This window comes from Mobula hypostoma, chromosome 1 (genome assembly GCF_963921235.1).
Source record: "Mobula hypostoma chromosome 1, sMobHyp1.1, whole genome shotgun sequence".
In the NCBI taxonomy this organism is placed as follows: Eukaryota; Metazoa; Chordata; class Chondrichthyes; order Myliobatiformes; family Myliobatidae; genus Mobula; species Mobula hypostoma.
Window position 1 is genome coordinate 191,872,014 of NC_086097.1, and position 19,704 is coordinate 191,891,717.

At 46.6% G+C, this 19,704-nt stretch overlaps 1 protein-coding gene across 8 annotated transcripts in view; it reads right to left on the reverse strand.

Annotated features, from left to right (window-relative positions):
- Positions 1-19,704, reverse strand: part of si:dkey-181m9.8 (E3 ubiquitin-protein ligase RNF31) — a 153,646-nt gene that overhangs the window by 80,592 nt on the left and 53,350 nt on the right. For 3 of the 8 annotated variants that reach the window (XM_063062095.1, XM_063062078.1, XM_063062069.1), the window contains exon 1: positions 2,498-2,621. The exons of 3 other annotated variants lie outside the window; for them this stretch is intronic. Coding sequence is in view for 1 of the 5 variants with exons in the window: in XM_063062069.1 (XP_062918139.1) it covers positions 2,498-2,572 (75 nt within the window). In the remaining 4 variants the exon portion in view is untranslated. Of the gene's footprint in view, positions 1-2,497; positions 2,629-19,704 lie in introns of those variants that run through there. 2 more of the 8 variants (XM_063062105.1, XM_063062087.1) reach the window with 1 other exon arrangement.

Genomic DNA, 19,704 nt, shown 5'->3' on the forward strand with positions numbered 1-19,704 from the left:
CAGTTCTGATCACCCCACTACAGGAAGGATGTGGAAACTATAGAAAGGGTGCACAGGAGATTTACAAAGGCGTTGCCTGGATTGGGGGGCATGCCTTATGAGAATAGGTTGAGTGAATTCGGCCTTTTTTCCTTGGAGCGATGGAGGATGAGAGGTAACCTGACAGAGGTGTATAAGATGATGAGAAGCATTGATCATGTAAATGGTCAGAGGCTTTTTCCCAGGACTGAAATGGCTAACACGAGAGGGCACTGTTTTAAGGTGCTTGGAACTAGGTAGAGAGGAGATGTCAGGGGAAGAGATGCTCTTCTGCACACCACAGTTATTACACAAGGTCATTTGAGTTACTGTCACCATCCTGTCAGCTTGAACCAGTCTGACCATTCTCCTCTGAACTCTCTCATTAACAAGGCATTTACACTCACAGAACTGCCTTTGGATTTTTCTTTGCACCATTCTCTGTAAACTTTAGAGGCTGTTGTAGTTGAAAATCCCAGGAAATCAACAGTTTCTGAGATACTCAACCACCCCATCTGGCACCAACAATCATTCGACAGACAAAGTCACAAAGTCATTTACTCCCCATTCTGATGTTTGGACTGAAGAACAACTGAACCTCTTGACCATGGTTGCATGTTTTTATGCATTAAATTACTGTCACATGTTTGGCTGGTTAGATATTTGTTTTAACGAGCAGGTATACAGAAGTTCCTAATAAAGTGGCCACTGAGGTATGATCATGAGATACAGTTCCAATGTTGTTTTTAAGCTGGCTGATGACACCACTGTTGTTGGCAGAATCAAAGGTGATGACGAATTGAGATAGAGGAGGGATGCTGAAAATTTGGTTGAGTAATGATACAACAACTTTTCACTGATTATTATCAACTACAGGAGAAAGAAGATAGACGTCCATGAGCTAGTTAGTCTTCGTTAAGGGATAGGAGCTAGGGAGGGTCAGTAGCTTTAAATTCCTTGGTGTTAACAGCTCAGAGGATCGGTCCTGGGACCAGTATGCAAGTGCCATCACAAAGAAGGCACAATAGCACCTCTACTTTCTTAAAAGTTTGCGCAGATTCAGCGCATCAGAAACACTTTAACAACTTCTATTGTAAAGCTGCACAGTGGAGAGCATCGTAACTGGAGGCATCATGACCTGATATGGAAAGACCAATGCTCAGCAATGCTAAAAGCTAAAGAAAATGGTGGACGCAGCCCAGTCCATCACAGATAAAAACCTCCCCACCATTGAAGATATTTATGTGGAGCACTGTCACAAGAAAGCGGCATCCATCATCAAAGATCTCCACCATCCAGGCCATGTCCTCTTCTCGCTATTACCATTGGGCTGGAGGTACAGAAGCCTTAGGCCCCACTAGGTTCAGGTCCAGTTACTACCCTACGACCATCAGGCTCCTTAATTGGGTTGGACAACTTTAATCATCACTACTCTGACCTGATTCCATAACTTACAGACTCACTTTCGCAAGGACTCTACAACTTATGTGCTCAGTACTGTTTCTTTTATTTGCACAGTGTGTCTTCTTTTGCACATTAGCCGTCAGTCTTTAAATGTTTATATATAGTTTTTTCTTGTAAAATTCTATTTTATTTCTTTTGTTCCTGAGAATGCCTGCAAGAAAATGCAGGGGTGCTACGGTAGTGTAGGGGTTAGCGCAACGCTTTACAGCTCGAAGCGTTCCAGAGTTTAGAGTTCAATTCCTGCTCTGTTCTGTAAGGAGTCTGTACATCATCCCAGTGGAATACGTGGGTTTTCCCCGGTGCTCCGGTTTCCTCCACAGTCCAAAGACGTACTGGGTGGGTTATTAGTTATTGTAAATATTGTCTCGTGATTAGATTAGGGTTAATCGGGTTTGCTGGCTCGAAATAAATAAATGAATCTCGAGGTTGTGTATGGTTAGGTTGCTCGGTACTCTGAACTTTGACTCTTTTACTATAGCTCCAGGAGCTGTGCGATATGTACCATTCCACACTGTAACTCTGCCTCTCACTGTCACATAATAACACCACTTTGTCAAAGTTGCTGGTGAACACAGCAGACCAAGGCAGCATCTCTAGGAAGAGGTACAGTCGACGTTTCGGGCCGAGACCCTTTGTCAGGCGTTCACCAGCAACTTTGATTGTGTTGCTTGAATTTCCAGCATCTGCAGCGTTCACCAGCAACTCTGATGTGTGTTGCTTGAATTTTCAGCATCTGCAGAATTCCTCGTGTTTGCACCACTTTGTAACTAGATCCTTCACAGCTAAACATCATCCCGAGACAATTAGCACCATTTAGAGCAAAGAGGTTTCACTCCTGAAATGCCATACATCACGGCAACTTTATATCCCTGTGCTCTCGGTCCATCCGGTGCAGGGTGCAACACCCCACAGCCGAGCCGAGGCTGTCCCCGTATCCCTGCTTTTCTGGTCTCTCGCACACATCCTGCCAGTGTTCTAAATATTATCGTGCTCTAAGCCCCCGCTGCCAACTCACCTCCAACAGGTTATTTAATCGGGTCTCCGAAAAACTCATCGTTCTGTCGTCAACATAAAAGCGAGCATCCAGCATTCAGAAGCGAAAACGAAACTCGGATCAAAACGTCAACACGTTATAATCAGCTGAGCTCCGGACGCATTTCGTAAATCCGGATGTACAACGCCTGCACAGATGAACTTCTAGTCATCCAATTACACGGCTTCATAATATGACGAATGTATAAATTATAAAATTGAGAAGAGCACAATGTACGTGATATTTGTAATACGGAAGCATGGCGAAAGTAATATAACGGTGAAAATAACAGCACGTGATTTATGATGCGTAGCTCAGTACTATGCATTTAGCACAACAATTGCTCATGCATCTAAATCAATGCATTTGAGATACATAGTGTATGTTGTACACTAGCAGGACACTGCACCATGCATCATGTACTGTGTTATTTGTAACATACTAAAGACATATGCATCAAATTCACTGATACAAAAATATAGTGCTCGCAATAAGGATAATAGCGTGCATAAGATGCAAATAATATGATGCAACTGAGGTAATAAAATGGAGAATGAGACAGAATAATATGGAACATGTCACATAATAATATGGTTCATGGGAGAAATGAAAACAACAGTGCATTTGGCAATGAAATAGTACACAACAACTGTGCAGGTGACAAAATAGGAATCGTTACACAATGACAGAATAATGTATGCTTGTTGCACAACTGTAGAGCATATAATGAATGTGACAAATAGGTAGTGTCAAATCAAAGCAACACACAGAAATTGCTGGAGGAACTCAGAAGGCCAGACAGCATCTATGGAAAAAAGTACATAGGACGCTTTGGGCTGATACCCGAAGGCCTGGTCTTCTGAGTTCCTCCAGTATTGTGTGTGTGTGTATGTGTTGTCCAATTAGGTAATGTACCTGCCACCAACAGGCTTGTGCAAGGTACATAGCTGATAAGTTTCTTCTTGTTCATTTCTCGTTCTTCGTCTGTTAGAGCCATAAGAACGGCTCCAGGGCCTTGTGTTCTTTGTGTAAATAGAACCATAGAACCATAGAAACTACAGCACAGAAACAGGCCTTTTGGCCCTTCTTGGCTGTGCCGAACCATTTTCTGCCTAGTCCCACTGACCTGCACAAGGACCATATCCCTCCATACACCTCCCATCCATTTATCTGTCCAATTTATTCTTAAATGTTAAAAAAGAACCCGCATTTACCACCTCATTTGGCAGCTCATTCCATACTCCCACCACTCTCTGTGTGAAGAAGCCTCCCGCCCCAATGTTCCCTTTAAACTTTTCCCCCCTCACCCTTAACCCATGTCCTCTGGTTTTTTTCTCCCCTTGCCTCAGTGGAAAAAGCCTGCTTGCATTCACTCTATCTATACCCATCATAATTTTATATACCTCTATCAAATCTCCCCTCATTCTTCTACACTCCAGGGAATAAAGTCCTAACCTATTCAACCTTTCTCTGTAACTGAGTTTCTCAAGCCCCGGCAACATCCTTGTAAACCTTTTCTGCACTCTTTCAACCTTATTTATATCCTTCCTGTAATTTGGTGACCAAAGCTGAAAACAATACTCCAGATTCGGCCTCACCAATGCCTTATACAACCTCATCATAACATTCCAGCTCTTGTACTCAATACTTTGATTAATAAAGGCCAATGTACCAAAAGCTCTCTTTACGATCCTATCTACTTGTGACGCCACTTTTAGGGAATTTTGTATCTGTATTCCCAGATCCCTCTGTTCCACTGCACTCCTCAGTGCCTTACCATTAACCCTGTATGTTCTACCTTGATTTGTCCTTCCAATGTGTAATACCTCACACTTGTCTGCATTAAACTCCATCTGCCATTTTTCAGCCCATTTTTCCAGCTGGTCCAAGTCCCTCTGCAGGCTCTGAAAACCTTCCTCGCTGTCTACTACACCTCCAATCTTTGTATCATCAGCAAATTTGCTGATCCAATATACCACATTATCATCCAGATCATTGATATAGATGACAAATAACAATGGACCCAGCACTGACCCCTGTGGCACACCACTAGTCACAGGCCTCCACTCGGAGAAGCAATTCTCTACTACCACTCTTTGGCTTCTTCCATTGAGTCAATGTCTGATCCAATTTACTACCTCTCCATGTGGGAAATGTGGGAATTCTGGGACATCTCCATCTTCCCGGATCTGTACCAGGTGCGCTGAGCTGCAGCTCCTCAGAGAACGTGGTAAGGAACTGGGACTGCAGCTCGATGACTTTCGGGTCATAGGGAAACTGAGGAGGTGACAGATAGATACAGTCACTCCTAAGTTGCAGGACCTGGGTGACTGTCAGGGAAGGGAAAGGGAATAGGCAGTCCTAGTGGCCATTCCCCTTAATAATAACCACTTTGGATATTGTTTTGGGGGAGGGGGTGGGTGAGAAACAACCTACTGGGGGAAGCAGTGACCTGGCACTTTTACGGTCTCTGGTACTGAGTCTGGCTTTGTCAATCAGAAGAGAAGGTGGGGGGGGGGCGGTGAAGAGGAGCACAGTAGTGATAGGGATTTCATAGTCAGAGTAGTAGACAGGTAATTTTGTGGATATGAAAAAGACATTTGGATGGTATGTTGCCCCCAGAATGCCAGGGTCAGCGATGTCTCAGATTGAGTCCATAGCATTCTAAAGGAAAAGACAGAGCAGCAGGAAGACATGGTATATATTGGTCAGAGAAATAGGTAGGAAAGGTGAGGAGGTCCTGAAGAGAGAAGGTAGAAAGCTGAAAAGCAGGACTCCAGGGTAGTAACCCCTGGATTGCTGCCTGTGCCACACAACAGTGATGGCAAGAATAGGATGATTTGGCAGATGAATGTGTGCCTCAGGAACTGGTGTAGGGGGCACAGTTTCAGATTTATAGATTATTGGGATCTCTTCTGGGGCAGGTACTGTCATGGTCCCACCTGGCTGTCCCCCATCTCGCTCCTATCTCCTTGATTATGCCTTAATTCCAGTCGTTAGATTCCCAATTGCTGCTAATTGACTTCATTACAGCACACACGGTTTCCATCAAGGACTGCAGGATAAGAACTCTGGCGTCACAACCACAGGTCGCCAGTTCGTTGGTCGATTCCTGTGTGTTAACCTTGTTTCCTGATCTCTTAGGACCGTTAGTTCTAAGTTCAACTCCAGTCTCTAGATATTCTATGAAAACCTTGTCTCCGGGTCAAGACTCCCCTAGTTATCTGTTCCATGTTCGCGACTGTACAAACACCTCTCAACCCTATCTTCATGTCGGTGTCCTGCACTTGGGTTCACCCCCCAGTCACTCCTTGTAACAGTACGAACTGGCCAAGAATGAACCCAGTGGACACAAACCCCCTGCAACAGGCCCTCACCAGCCAGGGCACCCTACTGGGCCTGCACGACCAACTGCTCAGAGATGTCATGGAGAACCTCTGTGCCCTGTCTGAGAATGTAAAGAAGGTCAGTGATCAGGTTGGCCGAGTATCCGCTCCCCTTACTCCATCCCTTCCGAGAACCCGGCTAACCAACCCACACAGTTTGGGATGACAATGCCCTATGGGTTGGCAACATGATCACCAAGAGAGCCGCATGTACCCGAACCAGAAACCTACCCTGGGGACCTAGGGAAGTGCCGGGCTTTCCTACTGCAATGCTCCTTGGTTTTTGAGCAGCAGCCATGTACGTATGCCACAGACAGATCAAAGATAGCGTACATCATGGGGTTGTTGCGAGGGAACGCCTTAACATTGCCCATCATGATTTGGGATAACCAGCCAGTGTCATGGTCCAGTCCGTGAAGTCCACATTCCGGTTCACGGTGGAGTCCATCGACCCTTGCTCCAGGTTTTCCTATCTACCCTGTTTCTGTTCCTGTTAAGCACTAATTGAGGCAGCTGATGCTCATTGAGGCTGGCTGCATAAATACCTCCAGAGACCAGGGCGTGGCTGCTGGATTGTTCTTGTCCTTACTCCTTGTATCCTTTCCCCTGCCTTCTGTGTCCTCGCCTGAAGCCCTGCCTTGTCTTGCCAGTAACTCTCGCCTCGCTTCGCCTGTAGTCTTGTCTTGGAGCCACCCTGTACCTAGATCCCTTCCTGTCCCTTGCTTCCGCCGGGTAAATCAGGCTGTCTTGCCGCTACCTACATTTGGTGCTGTCCCTTCCTGTCCCTTGCCTCCATCGAGTACACCAGGCCATATTGCCGTTACCCTGCGGTGGGTTCTGTCCCTTCCTGTCCCTTGCCTCCGTCGGGTGGAGATCCGCGCCCTGCCCAGGAGGAGCTTCAAGACCCTCAAGTCTCTAGCCGTGCCTCACCCCAAGCCAAGCTTCAAGACCCCAAGCCTCGCCTCGGCTCGAGTCTCTGGTCTCAGGCCTCGCCTCGAGTCTGAAGACTCCAGCCTCATCCTGCCTGCCAGCCAAGTCATGTCCTTGCCTAGTTCTGGGCTCCGAGCCAGAGACTGGACAAGGACCCAGAACCTGGGTCTTGCCTCTGGCTCGGACCCCAAGCCCGGGCTCCTAGCTCTCTTGTCCAGTCTTGTTCCAGGTTCCCGGTTTTCGTGTCCATGTCCTAGCCCTCGCCCTGTATCCTAGTCCTGTCCCTAGTACTTCAGTGTTTGTGTCTTGCACGTGGGTCCGTTCCCAGCCACCCCCTTATGACAGCCAGAGACCTGCTCTTCTTTTCCCACCTTCATCTCTGAAATGAGGAAGATTTTTGAACATCCCATTCGCAGTAAGGACACTACTAAGCGCTGCTGACTCTCTGTCAGGGCTCATGATGTGTAGCTGAATTCTCCATAAATTTCCAGATACTAGCGGCTGACTCAGGGTGGAATGACGAGGCACTCCAGGAAGTGTTTCAACAAGGTCTCTATGACAGGATAAAAGGCGAGGGATGACAATAGCTTGGACTCTTTGGTCTCTCTAGCCACCAGGCTAGATAACCGACTCCGAGAGTATCAGAGAGAGAAAACCAGTCGCCCCACTCCTCAGATCACCCCACGGCCCGTCTTACCATCTTCGACCAGCCCTAACCTCACTCCCCCTTCTGCGCCTAGCACAGCTCCCGCTCCGACCGTTCCCACTACCCCGGAGGAGGAACCAATGCAGCTGGGTCGGAGCTGTCTCTCTCCCACCAAGCGACCCCGGAGATTATAATCAGGGGCTGTCTCTATTGTGGCCAGTCTGGACATTTCCGTGATACCTGTTCTCTTTGGCCAAAAGGGAGGGCTCACCAGTAGAAAGGGGGACCCTGGTGAGTCAGTTGACACTCCTTTCAGTCCCCCAAACTGGGATGCAGATCCTAGCTACTGTGAATTATCTCCAAGAGCCCCTGTCTCTATCCGCCTTGGTGGACTCCGGTGCTGAGGGAAATCTGTTGGACGAGGACATAGCCTCCTGGGCCGGAATTCCTCGGGTACCGTTAAGTACCCCTCTGGAAGCCTGGGCGTTGGACGGAAGACTTCTGGCCCGGGTCACCCACTGTATGCCACGCCTGACTTTGATTCTGTCTGGAAACCATCGGGAGCAGGTACAATTTAATCTACATCAAAGTTGCTGGTGAATGCAGCAGGCAAGGCAGCATCTCTAGGAAGAGGTACAGTTGACGTTTCAGGCCGAGAAGTTAGTCCTGACGAATGGTCTCGGCCACCAGCAACTTTGATGTGTGTTGCTTGAATTTCCAGCATCTGCAGAATTCCTCGTGTTGACAATTTAATCTAATCCATTCTCCTCAAGCCCCTATAGTTCTATGGTTTTCTATGGTTTCTATGGTTTCTGGGATACCCTTGGTTGAGCCACCATAATCCCCACATTGACTGGTCTACTGGGAGGATAGCCAGCTGCAGGCCATTTTGTCACACCACCTGTCTTCAGTCGGCCCTATCCCCTGGGGAGACAACTGCGACCTTGCCTGTCGTGGAATCCCCCGACTTGTCCTGGGTTCCAGCAGAGTTCCATGACCTGGGACAGGTATTTAGTAAACACCAAGCTCTTTCCCTTCCTCCACACCGACCATACGACCTCGCTATTGACCTTCTCCCCGGGGCTTCGTTACCCACCAGTCCGTTGTATAACTTGTCCTGGCCTGAGAGAGAAGCCATGGAGAAGTACATCAGTGAGTCTCTCTCAGCAGGCATTATTCGACCTCATCCTCCCTGGTGGGTGCAGGGTTCTTCCTTGTGGGGAAGAAGGATGGCTCACTAGGTCTCTGCATCGATTACTGAGGCCTTAACAACATAACCATTAAAAACAAGTACCCGCTGCCCCTCATAAATTCAGCATTTAAAACACTTCACGGAACCACCATCTTCTCATAGTTGGACCTACAAAGTGCCTACCATCTGGTCAGAATAAGGGAGGGGGATGAGTGGAAGACGGCATTTAATACCCCTCTAGGCCACTTTGAATACCTGGTCATGCCGTTTGGCCTCACCAATGCCCCCGCTGATTTTCAAGCCCTGATTAGCGACGTGCTGAGAGACTTTATTGCCCGCTTTGTGTTTGTCTATCTGGATGACATCCTAATCTTCTCCAGCAGTCTCCAGACACACATTCATCATGTCCGTCAAGTCCTACAGAGGCTGTGGGAGAACAAATTATTCGTGAAGGTTGAGAAGTGTGAATGCCACGTCCCCTTGGTTAGCTTCTTCGGCTATATCATCGAGAGCGGGCGAGTGAGAGCGGATCCCGAGAAGATCCAGGTGGTGGTGGAGTGGCCCAGATCCACAACACGCAAGCAACTCCAGCAATTTCTGGGGCTTGCGAATTCTATTACCGGTTTGTCAGGGATTATAGTTGGGTGGCGGCCCCCTTTACCCGACTTGCCTCACTTACAACCCCATTTCTTTGGGACTCCAAGGCTGACTCAGCATTCGCTGAACTGAAGAGGCGTTTCACATCTGCTCTCATCCTGGTCCAACCGGACCCCTCCTGTCAATTCATCATGGAGGTTGACGCCTCCGACTCTGGGGTGGGAGTGGTTCTGTCCCAACGTTCAGGTCCTGATCAGAAACTTCATCCCTGTGCCTTCTTTTCTCGCCGGCTGTCCCCCGCTGAATGAAATTACGACGTGGGGAACGAAGAGCTACTGGCGGTCAAACTGGCGTTGGAAGAATGGAGGCACTGGCTGGAGGGGGAGGAACACCCGTTTATCGTCTGGACTGATCACAAGAACTTTGGATATATCCAGACCGCCAAACACCTGAACTCCCGCCAAGACTGTTGGGCATTATTTTTTGACCGGTTCAGGTCTACTCTCACCTATTGTCTGGGGTCCAAGAATGGGAAACCTGACACGCTCTCCCATAAATACAATTCCAAGGAACACCTTTCCAGCCCAGAGACCATCCTCCCACCATCCTGTTTCACCTGGGAAATCGAGACCATAGTAAAAGAGGCCAAACAGGCTGAACCTGACCCTGGCAATGGACCAGCCAATCACCTTTTTGTGCCCGATTCCATTTGATCTCAAGTTCTCCAGTGGGGGCACACTTCTCGTTTTGCCTGCCATCCCAGGAGTGATCGACACTGTCTCTTCTGAAAGGACACTTTTGGTGGCCTTCCATGGACGCTGTCCCCCGTTCCTTTGTCTCTGCATGTTCTGTCTGTGCCTGTGGAAAAGCCTCCCACCGGCCATCTGCTGGATTACTTCATCCCCTACCTGTCTCTAGTTGTCCTTGGTCTCACATAGCACTGGATTTTACATAGAAACATAGAAACATAGAAAATAGGTGCAGGAGTAGGCCATTTGGCCCTTCGAGCCTGCACCGCCATTTATTATGATCATGGCTGATCATCCAACTCAGAACCCCGCCCCAGCCTTCCCTCCATACCCCTTGACCCCTGTAGCCACAAGGGCCATATCTAACTTCCTCTTAAACATAGCTAATGAACTGGCCTCAACAGTTTGCTGTGGCAGAGAATTCCACAGATTCACCACACTCTGTGTGAAGAAGTTTTTCCTAATCTCGGTCCTAAAAGGCTTCCCCTCTATCCTCAAACTGTGACCCCTCGTTCTGGACTTCCCCAACATCGGGAACAATCTTCCTACATCTAGCCTGTCCAATCCCTTTAGGATCTTATACGTTTCAATCAGATCCCCCCTCAATCTTCTAAATTCCAACGAGTACAAGCCCAGTTCATCCAGTCTTTCTTCATATGAAAGTCCTGCCATCCCAGGAACCAATCTGGTGAACCTTCTTTGTACTCCCTCTATGGCAAAGATGTCTTTCCTCAGATTAGGGGACCAAAACTGCACACAATTCTCCAGGTGTGGTCTCACCAAGGCCTTGTACAACTGCAGTAGTACCTCCCTGCTCCTGTACTTGAATCCTCTCACTATAAATGCCAGCATACCATTCGCCTTTTTCACCGCCTGCTGTACCTGCATGCCCACTTTCAATGACTGGTGTGTAATGACACCCAGGTCTCGTTGCACCTCCCCTTTTCCAAATCGGCCACCATTCAGATAATAATCTGTTTTCCTATTTTTGCCACCAAAGTGGATAACTTCACATTTATCCACATTAAATTGCATCTGCCATGAGTTTGCCCACTCACCCAACCTATCCAAGTCACTCTGCATCCTCTTAGCATCCTCCTCACTGCTAACACTGCCACCCAGCTTCGTATCATCCGCAAACTTGGAGATGCTGCATTTAATTCCCTCATCCAAGTCATTAATATATATTGTAAACAACTGGGGTCCCAGCACTGAGCCTTGCAGTACCCCACTAGTCACTGCCTGCCATTCTGAAAAGGTCTCTATCCACATCAATACCTTACCCCCAATACCGTGTGCTTTAAGTTTGCACACTAATCTCCTGTGTGGGACCTTGTCAAAAGCCTTTTGAAAATCCAAATATACCACATCCACTGGTTCTCCCCTATCCACTCTACTAGTTACATCCTCAAAAAATTCTATGAGATTCGTCAGACATGATTTTCCTTTCACAAATCCATGCTGACTTTGTCCGATCATTTCACCGCTTTCCAAATGTGCTGTTATCACATCCTTGATAACTGACTCCAGCAGTTTCCCCACCACCGACGTTAGGCTAACCAGTCTATAATTCCCCGGTTTCTCTCTCCCTCCTTTTTTAAAAAGTGGGGTTACATTAGCCACCCTCCAATCCTCAGGAACTAGTCCAGAATCTAACGAGTTTTGAAAAATTATCACTAATGCATCCACTATTTCTTGGGCTACTTCCTTAAGCACTCTAGGATGCAGACCATCTGGCCCTGGGGATTTATCTGCCTTCAATCCCTTCAATTTACCTAACACCACTTCCCTACTAACATGTATTTCACTCAGTTCCTCCATCTCACTGGACCCTCTGTCCCTTACTATTTCTGGAAGATTATTTATGTCCTCCTTAGCGAAGACAGAACCAAAGTAATTATTCAATTGGTCTGCCATGTCCTTGCTCCCCATAATCAATTCACCTGTTTCTGTCTGCAGGGGACCTACATTTGTCTTTACCAGTCTTTTCCTTTTTACATATCTATAAAAGCTTTTACAGTCCGTTTTTATGTTCCCTGCCAGTTTTCTCTCATAATCTTTTTTCCCCTTCCTAATTAAGCCCTTTGTCCTCCTCTGCTGAACTCTGAATTTCTCCCAGTCCTCAGGTGAGCCACTTTCTCAGGCTAATTTGTATGCTACTTCTTTGGAATTGATACTATCCCTAATTTCTCTTGTCAGCCACGGGTGCACTACCTTCCTTGATTTATTCTTTTGCCAAACTGGGATGAACAATTGTTGTAGTTCATCCATGCAACCTTTAAATGCTTGCCATTGCATATCCACTGTCAACCCTTTAAGTGTCATTTGCCAGTCTATCTTAGCTAATTTTGTCACGGGACTACCCCCTTCACATGGGAACACCGCCGTACTCACCGTGGTGGACCGTTTCTCCAAGACTGTGCACTTTGTAGCCCTCCCTAAACTCCCTTCTGCTCAGGAGACCGCAGACCTTCTCGTCCACCACGTCTTCCACATTCATGGAATTCTTTCGGACATTATCTCCGACCAGGGTCCCCGATTCATTTCGTAAGTCTCAGGATCCTTTAGTCGAGCCCTGGTTGCCTCAGTTGGCCTGTTGTCTGGCTTTCATCCACAGATGAACGGGCAAACAGAATGGGTCAACCAGGATTTGGAGGCGGCGCTATGTTGCATAGCAGCCAACAACCTGCCTACCTGGAGCAACCACTTTGCATGGGTAGAGTACGCCCACAACTCTCTTGTCAGCACCGCCACCGGAAGATCTCCTTTTGAATGCTCTCTTGGTTACCAACCCCCGCTGTTTCCTGCTCAGGAAGAGGATATTGTGGTGCCTTCTGTTCAAGCCCATATCTGCCAGTGCCACAAGGTCCGGGAAGACATACGCAAGGCCCTGTTCCGCTCAGCCGACTGCAACCAGAGGATTGCCGATCACCATCAGACTCCTGCACCTGAGTATTGACCTGGCAGAAGGTGTGGCTCTCGTCTAAGGACGTTCCTCTCAAGAACGAGCCCAAGAAGCTCACCCATTGCTTCTTAGGACCTTTCGAAATTGAGAGTATTATCAGCTCCACGGTGGTTTGACTCAAACTGCTTAAATCTATGCACATTCATCCTACATTTCACGTTTCCCATTTAAAACTGATTTCTATAAGCCCCTTGTGCCCTCTGACCGAACCCCCTCCGCCTGCCCGGATCATCGACGACCACCCAGCGTACACCATCCGGTACCTGGTCAACTGGGAAGGATACGGCCTGGCCGAACGTTCCTGGATTCCTCGCTCCTTCATCCTGGACCCTTCCCTCCTCCGTGACTTCCATTGGGACCATGGAGACAAGCCTGGGGGATAGCCTGGGGGATTGCCTGGAGGCTCCCATTGAGGGGAGATGCTGTCATGGTCCCATCTGGTAGTCCCCCATCCCGCTTCTATGTCCTTGATTATGCCTTAATTCCATTTGTTAGATTCTCACTTGCTGCTAGTTCACTTAATTACAGCACTCCTGGTTTCCATCAGAGACTGCAGGATAAGAACTCCTGCATCAAAACCACGAGTTGCCAGTTCGTTGTTTGATTCCTGTGTGTTAACCTCGTTTCCCGATCTCTTGGGACTGTTCGTTCTACGTTCAGCCCCAGTCTCTAGATATTCTATGAAAACCTTGTCTCCAGGTCAAGACTCCCCTGGTTATCTGTTCCATGTTCGCGACTGTACAAACACCTCTCAACCCTATCTCCGTGTCTGTGTCCTGCACTTGGGTTCACCCCCCCACCCCCAGTCACTCCTTGTAACAGGTATGACCTATACAAAAGGGACGGGTTACACCTGAACCCGAGAGGAACCAAGATCCTTGCTGGCAGGTTTGCTGGAGCTGTTTGGGAAGTTTTAAACTAATTTGACAGGGAGATAGGAAATGGAGTGATAAGGCTGAGAATGGGGCAGATGGTATGCAAACAGAGGGAGCGTGTAGTGAGACTCTCAGGAAGGACAAGCAGATGATGGGGAAAAATTGCAATCAGTGGGATGAGTTGCAGTGTAACGGTAACAAAACTGAAAAGGATAACAGATAGGGGACTAAAGGTATTATATTTGATATATTTATATTCCATATGCAGTAATGGAATAAGGTAGATGATTTTGTAATGCAGTTAGAGATGGGCAGGTATGACATTGTGGGCATCACTAAATTATGGCTGAAAAAAGATTATAGCCGGGAGCTTAACATCCAAGGATACACTTTGTATCAAAAGGACATGCAGGTTGGCAGAAGAGGTGGCGTGGCTCAGTTGGTAAAAATGAAGTGATGTAGGGTCGGAAGATGTAGAATCGTTGTGGATCGAGTAAGGAACTGCAAGGGTAAAAAGATCCTGATGGGAGTTATTTACAGGCCAGTTAGTTTGACCTCAAGACGTTGGAGTCAATTGTTAATGGGAAGGTTTGGGGTACATAGAGGCTCACAATAAAATAGGCCAAAGTCAGCAGTTTCCTTCAGGGAAAATCTTGCCTGACAAATCTTTTGGAATTCTTTGAGGAAATAACAAGCAGGATAGACAAAGGAGAATCAGTGGATGTTGTGTACTTGGATTTTCAGAAGACCTTTGACAAAGTAACACACATGTGGCCGCATAGCAAGATAAGGGCCTATGGTATTGCAGGAAAGATACTAGCACAGATAGTCATAGTCATACTTTATTGATCCCGAGTGAAACTGGTTTTCGTTACAGTTGCACCAACCAAGAATAGAGTATAAATAAAGCAATATAAAACCATAAATAATTAAATACTTATATGTAAATGCCAGGAAATAAGTCCAGGACTAGCCTATTGGCTCAGGGTGTCTGACACTCCAAGGGAGGAGTTGTAAAGTTTGATGGCCACAGGCAGGAATGACTTCCTATGACGCTCTGTGTTGCATCTCGGTGGAATGAGTCTCTGGCTGAATAGAGCATTGGCTGATTGGCAGGAGACAAAGAGTGGAAATAAAGGGGCCTTTTTCTCATCAGTGTTGGAACCACTTCTTTCTACATCATATCAAAGATTTGGATGACGGATTTGATGGTTTTGTGGCCAAGTTTGCCGATGATATGAAGCTAGGTGGGGGGGGGCATGTAATGTTGAGGGTGCTGGGAGGCTGCAGAAGGACTTAGACACATTAGGAGAATAGGCAAAGAAATAGCAGATGGAATACAATATTGGGCAGAGTATGGTCATGCACTTTGGTGGAAAGAATAGAAGTGTAAACTATTTTCTAAATGGGGAAAAAAAATTCAAAAATCAGAGGTGCAATGGGAATTAAGAGTACTTGTGCAGGATTCCCTAAAGGTTAACTTCGAGGTTGAGTTAGTGGTGAGGAAGGCAAATGTAATGTCAGCATTCATTTAGAGAGGACTAGAACATAAAAACAAGCAAGTAATACTGAGGCTTTATAAGGCACCGGTGGGGCCCCACATGGAGTATTGTGAGCAGTTTTGGGCCCCTTATTTAAGGAAGGATACACTGACATTGGAGATGGTTCAAAGGAGTTTCAATGAAATGATTCCGTGAATGAAAAGCTTATCATATGAGGAACATTTGATGGGTCTGGGCCTGTAATCGCTAGAATATTGAAGAATCAGGAGGGATCTCAATGAAACCTATCGAATGTTGAAAGGTCTAGACTCCAGAGAGAGTGGATGTGGAGAGGATGTTTGCTATTGGTTTAAGATGGCGCTAGTGAAGCCCCACGATAACTAGCTGGCAGCAAACAAAACTACTAATTACTTTATTAATCATACTTTTTCTCAAAAACAATTACTGCAATCAATAGCCTGTAACTCCCCTTTTGGAGTCAAGCTTTGGAACTGCCTGTACAACTTGGCACTTTTACAGTATGAACTGAAGTCTTGAAGATGATTGTGGGATGGTGTGTACAGGATGAACTGAGGCAAGGAACGATCCTCTGTTGGTCGATTTATGCAAAGGGCCAGACTGAAAAGGTCGGGTACGAGCTGATATGAGGCAGCAGGTCCCAGGACCCAGAGTGTATTGAAGCGGCAGGGCCCACGTCCAAGAGCGAGGAACGAGCTAACGGTTTGGCTGATTTAAGTGCCAGCCCAGATTGATAAGGTCAAAGGTGTTGGCTGGAGGAGAAGGATGGGATGGTGTTCAGCTCATGTGCTTTACACATCTCTGTGCTGAACTGAGGCTGTGGCCTGCAATGATCAGACTACTGGATCGGCTGTGACTGGCTTTGTGGCTGTGGGCTCACTTTCGCTAACCAGTTCTGAATGCTATTTGCTTACTTTGATTGTTTTCCACTATTTTTTTCTGCGCATTGGGTGTATGACAGTCTTCTTGTTTTTAGTAGGTTCTATTCTGTTTCTGCTGTTTTAATCTCAAGGTTGTATATAATATACATGCTTAGATAATAAATGTGCTTTGACTTTAGAGGGGCAGTCTAGATCCAGATGGTACAACCTTAGAATGGAGGGATGTCATTTGGAACAGAGCTGAGGAGGAATTTCTTTAGTCAGAGGGTAGAGAATCTGTGGAATTCATTGCTACAGGTGATTGTGAAGACTGGGTTATTGTGCGTATATAACGTGGAGGGTGATAGATTCTTGATAAGTCAGGGCATGAAAGGATACTGGGAGAAGGCTGGAGAATGCGTTTGAGGGGGAAATGGATCAGCCATGATCAAATTATGGGGCAGACTCAATTGGACAAATGGCCTAATTCTGCAACTGTTTTATGGTCTTGTATATGACGTTGTGGCATAATGACATGTGCCATTCATGTATTTTTACATATAACCCATAATGAATTATGTAAGCAAACAAAGAATGCTTAATCAAACAATAAGTTTCCAAACTTAGGAAAATATTACTGAGATGTTGAATATACTACACTCCTCCCTGCTTAGCTATAAATTCAACCTCAATAAAGAATGCATCTTAACTACATATATAGTATGCTATATAATGCAACTACTATATGGATATCCACAGCATAGTAGATTTTAAATTGTCCCATTCAGGCCTATTTATTTAAGCTCTGTGGAGGCTTTCTTACTCTTGTGGAATAATGTCTTTCCTGACAAGGGGGTCATTCTGCTTGGCAAGAGAGACTTGTGGCTGTGAAACAATCTCAGTTTCTGGGGCCTCCTCTGTGCTGGTTGTAGGAGTTGACTCTGGGACTGCAGGAAGTGGTACTGACAGCTCTAGACACCTTTCTTTTCTAATAATAGAATCTACTCTCCTCAACTGATCAGTGTGTCATCTCCAGATGATATCAGACACAGTCTCCATTGTGTAGGAGAGTGGTCCTAGTCTGTCATTCCTCTTTCCAAGTACCCACTTTTGTTCACTTCTGCCTCTCACCAGGACAGCTTGTCCATGAGTGAAACATTGAACCTTTGTGTTTGAGGAGCCCTCAATTTGCCTCAGCTGTTTGTCCTGCGTACTCCTCTGAGATTGGGTTTGAAGAGATCCAAGTGTGAGCACAAGGGACTACCCAGGAACAGCACAGCTGGTGAGTTGCTGGTTGTGGAGTGTGTTGCAATGTCATACGAAAAGAGGAAACTGGTGAGCTTCTGATTCGGTGTGAGCGTCGTGTGTTCTGCTGACGTTGCTGATAGTACAGTCTTTAGAATCTGGACAAACCTTTCCGTCAAGCCACTTGTAGCTGGATGGTACAGTGCAGATATAATAAGTCTTATTCCACTTATTTTCAGGAATGACTGGAACTGTTCCTCAACAAACTATGGTCCATTGTCACTGACAAAGTGTTCTGGAACAATAGTCTTTGAAAAGAGACTTCTCAGCACATCAAAAGTGTGTGAGGCTGTAGTGGAGGCTATTGTGAACATATCTAGCTACTGTGACGAGAATACACATAAAATTAAGATGTTTGCTGGCCTGGGTTAGCATCAGTGACATCAGGTCTGCCACCTGCCCTCAGGGGAAGGAGAGATAAGGAACAATGGAGCAGCGTTTGGAGATGTGTAATGAAGGGACGTGGGAGAGAGAGCTGTCTGGAGCGGCTCCCCCTTTGAACCCTGAACTGTTTGAAGTGGTGGACAGGCGATGCCCCAGCAGGGGGATAAAAAGGGACAGGTTCGCTAAGACAGACACACACGCCACCCGAGGTAACGAGACCCTGGAAACGGCACGCCTCTCACGAGTGGTGAGAAGTACCGGACAACGCACAGGGTGGAAAGGTACGATCAGCGGGAACCCGGTGTGTGTCCGCCCTTGCCTGGGTGCCAGGTTCACTGCAGAGGATCGACCGCATCTGGAGGAGGGGTCACAGTCGGTGACCTCAGGTGACATCACCAAGGACCCGTCCAAAAGCTGTTTGTGAGCCATCTCGCCGGTCTGTGAGTGAAGCAGTGTCTGAATGATCAGTTGTTCCTGTTCTCTCTCTCTCTCTCCCCCCACGTTGTCCATCGCCATGGCAACGGTTACTGCGAACTGAACTACTAGACTGGACTGAACTTTGAGTCACTTTGAAATTTGGTCATTTACCCCTAGACAACGATAGAGCTTGATTGATGCTGTTATCTTAATTCTGTGCACATGTGTGTTTATCATCGCTGAATTGTTGCATTTATTATCCTTTCGATTACTGTGTTGCTTATTTCTTTAATAAAACTTTCTTAGTTCTAGTACTCCAGACTCCAACTGAGTGATCCATTTCTGCTGGTTTGGCAACCCAGTTACGGGGTACGTAACACTACTTAGTAACTGAACCCACAACTACCAAGAAATTTGTGTCCATGCAAAGTCTACTGGAATCCACTGCCAGGGCAGTGAAGACAATTCCCAGCGATGGAGAGGTGCTCCTCTTGGCATCTTTTAGATGTGTAAGCATCCTGAGCAGTGCGTGGTGAGCTGCTCGATCTGCTGAGCTATCCCAGTCCAGTAGACAAAGCTTTGAGCCAATGCTTCCATTTTGACCATGCCTAGATGAACAGCATGTCGCTCCTCCAACACATTAGCTCTCAACCTGGATGGTACAACAAATCGCAATCACAACATAAGGCAATCCCCGACAAATGCAAGTTTTCTCATTGGTAAAAATGAGAGAACTTAAATTTTCTCTGCACAATCCAGCCATTTTGTGTCACTATGTAGAGCTGAGAGAGTGTGGGGTATTTTCAAGATTCCTTTTGGATCATCACTGCCGTAATATGGAGACTCTTGATTTGCATTAGGGAAAATACATCGAGGAGTGTCCTCTTCTGTAAATTATTCTGTTTTTCCTTTTCCAAGGGTAAACAGGACAACCAATCAGCATTCACATGATTTATTGTCCTCATGAATTTGATCTTGTAATTGTGTCCTCCAAGGAACGTCTGTGTTTCTTTGCATTTGTGCAGTTGCTGTTAGTGGAACACCTTTCTGTGGATTAAAAATGGACACCAGTGGTTGATGTTCATTAATAAGGGTAAACTCTCTCCCACACAAGCACTGGTTGAAATGTTTTACACTGCAACTCAGACTCAAGGCTCCTCTGTCACTTTTGCTAATTTTTCTCTACAGTGGTAAGGGAACATGATGCAAAGGGTGTTCACTTCCATCAGTTACAATATGTGGCATGATTGCATCTATTCTGAAGGTGAGATGTCACAGGCAAGCTTCTCTTGATGGTGTGGATCACAATGTGTGAGTACAGTGTCTGACATCACCATTTTCTTTGCCTTTTTCTTAGTCACCT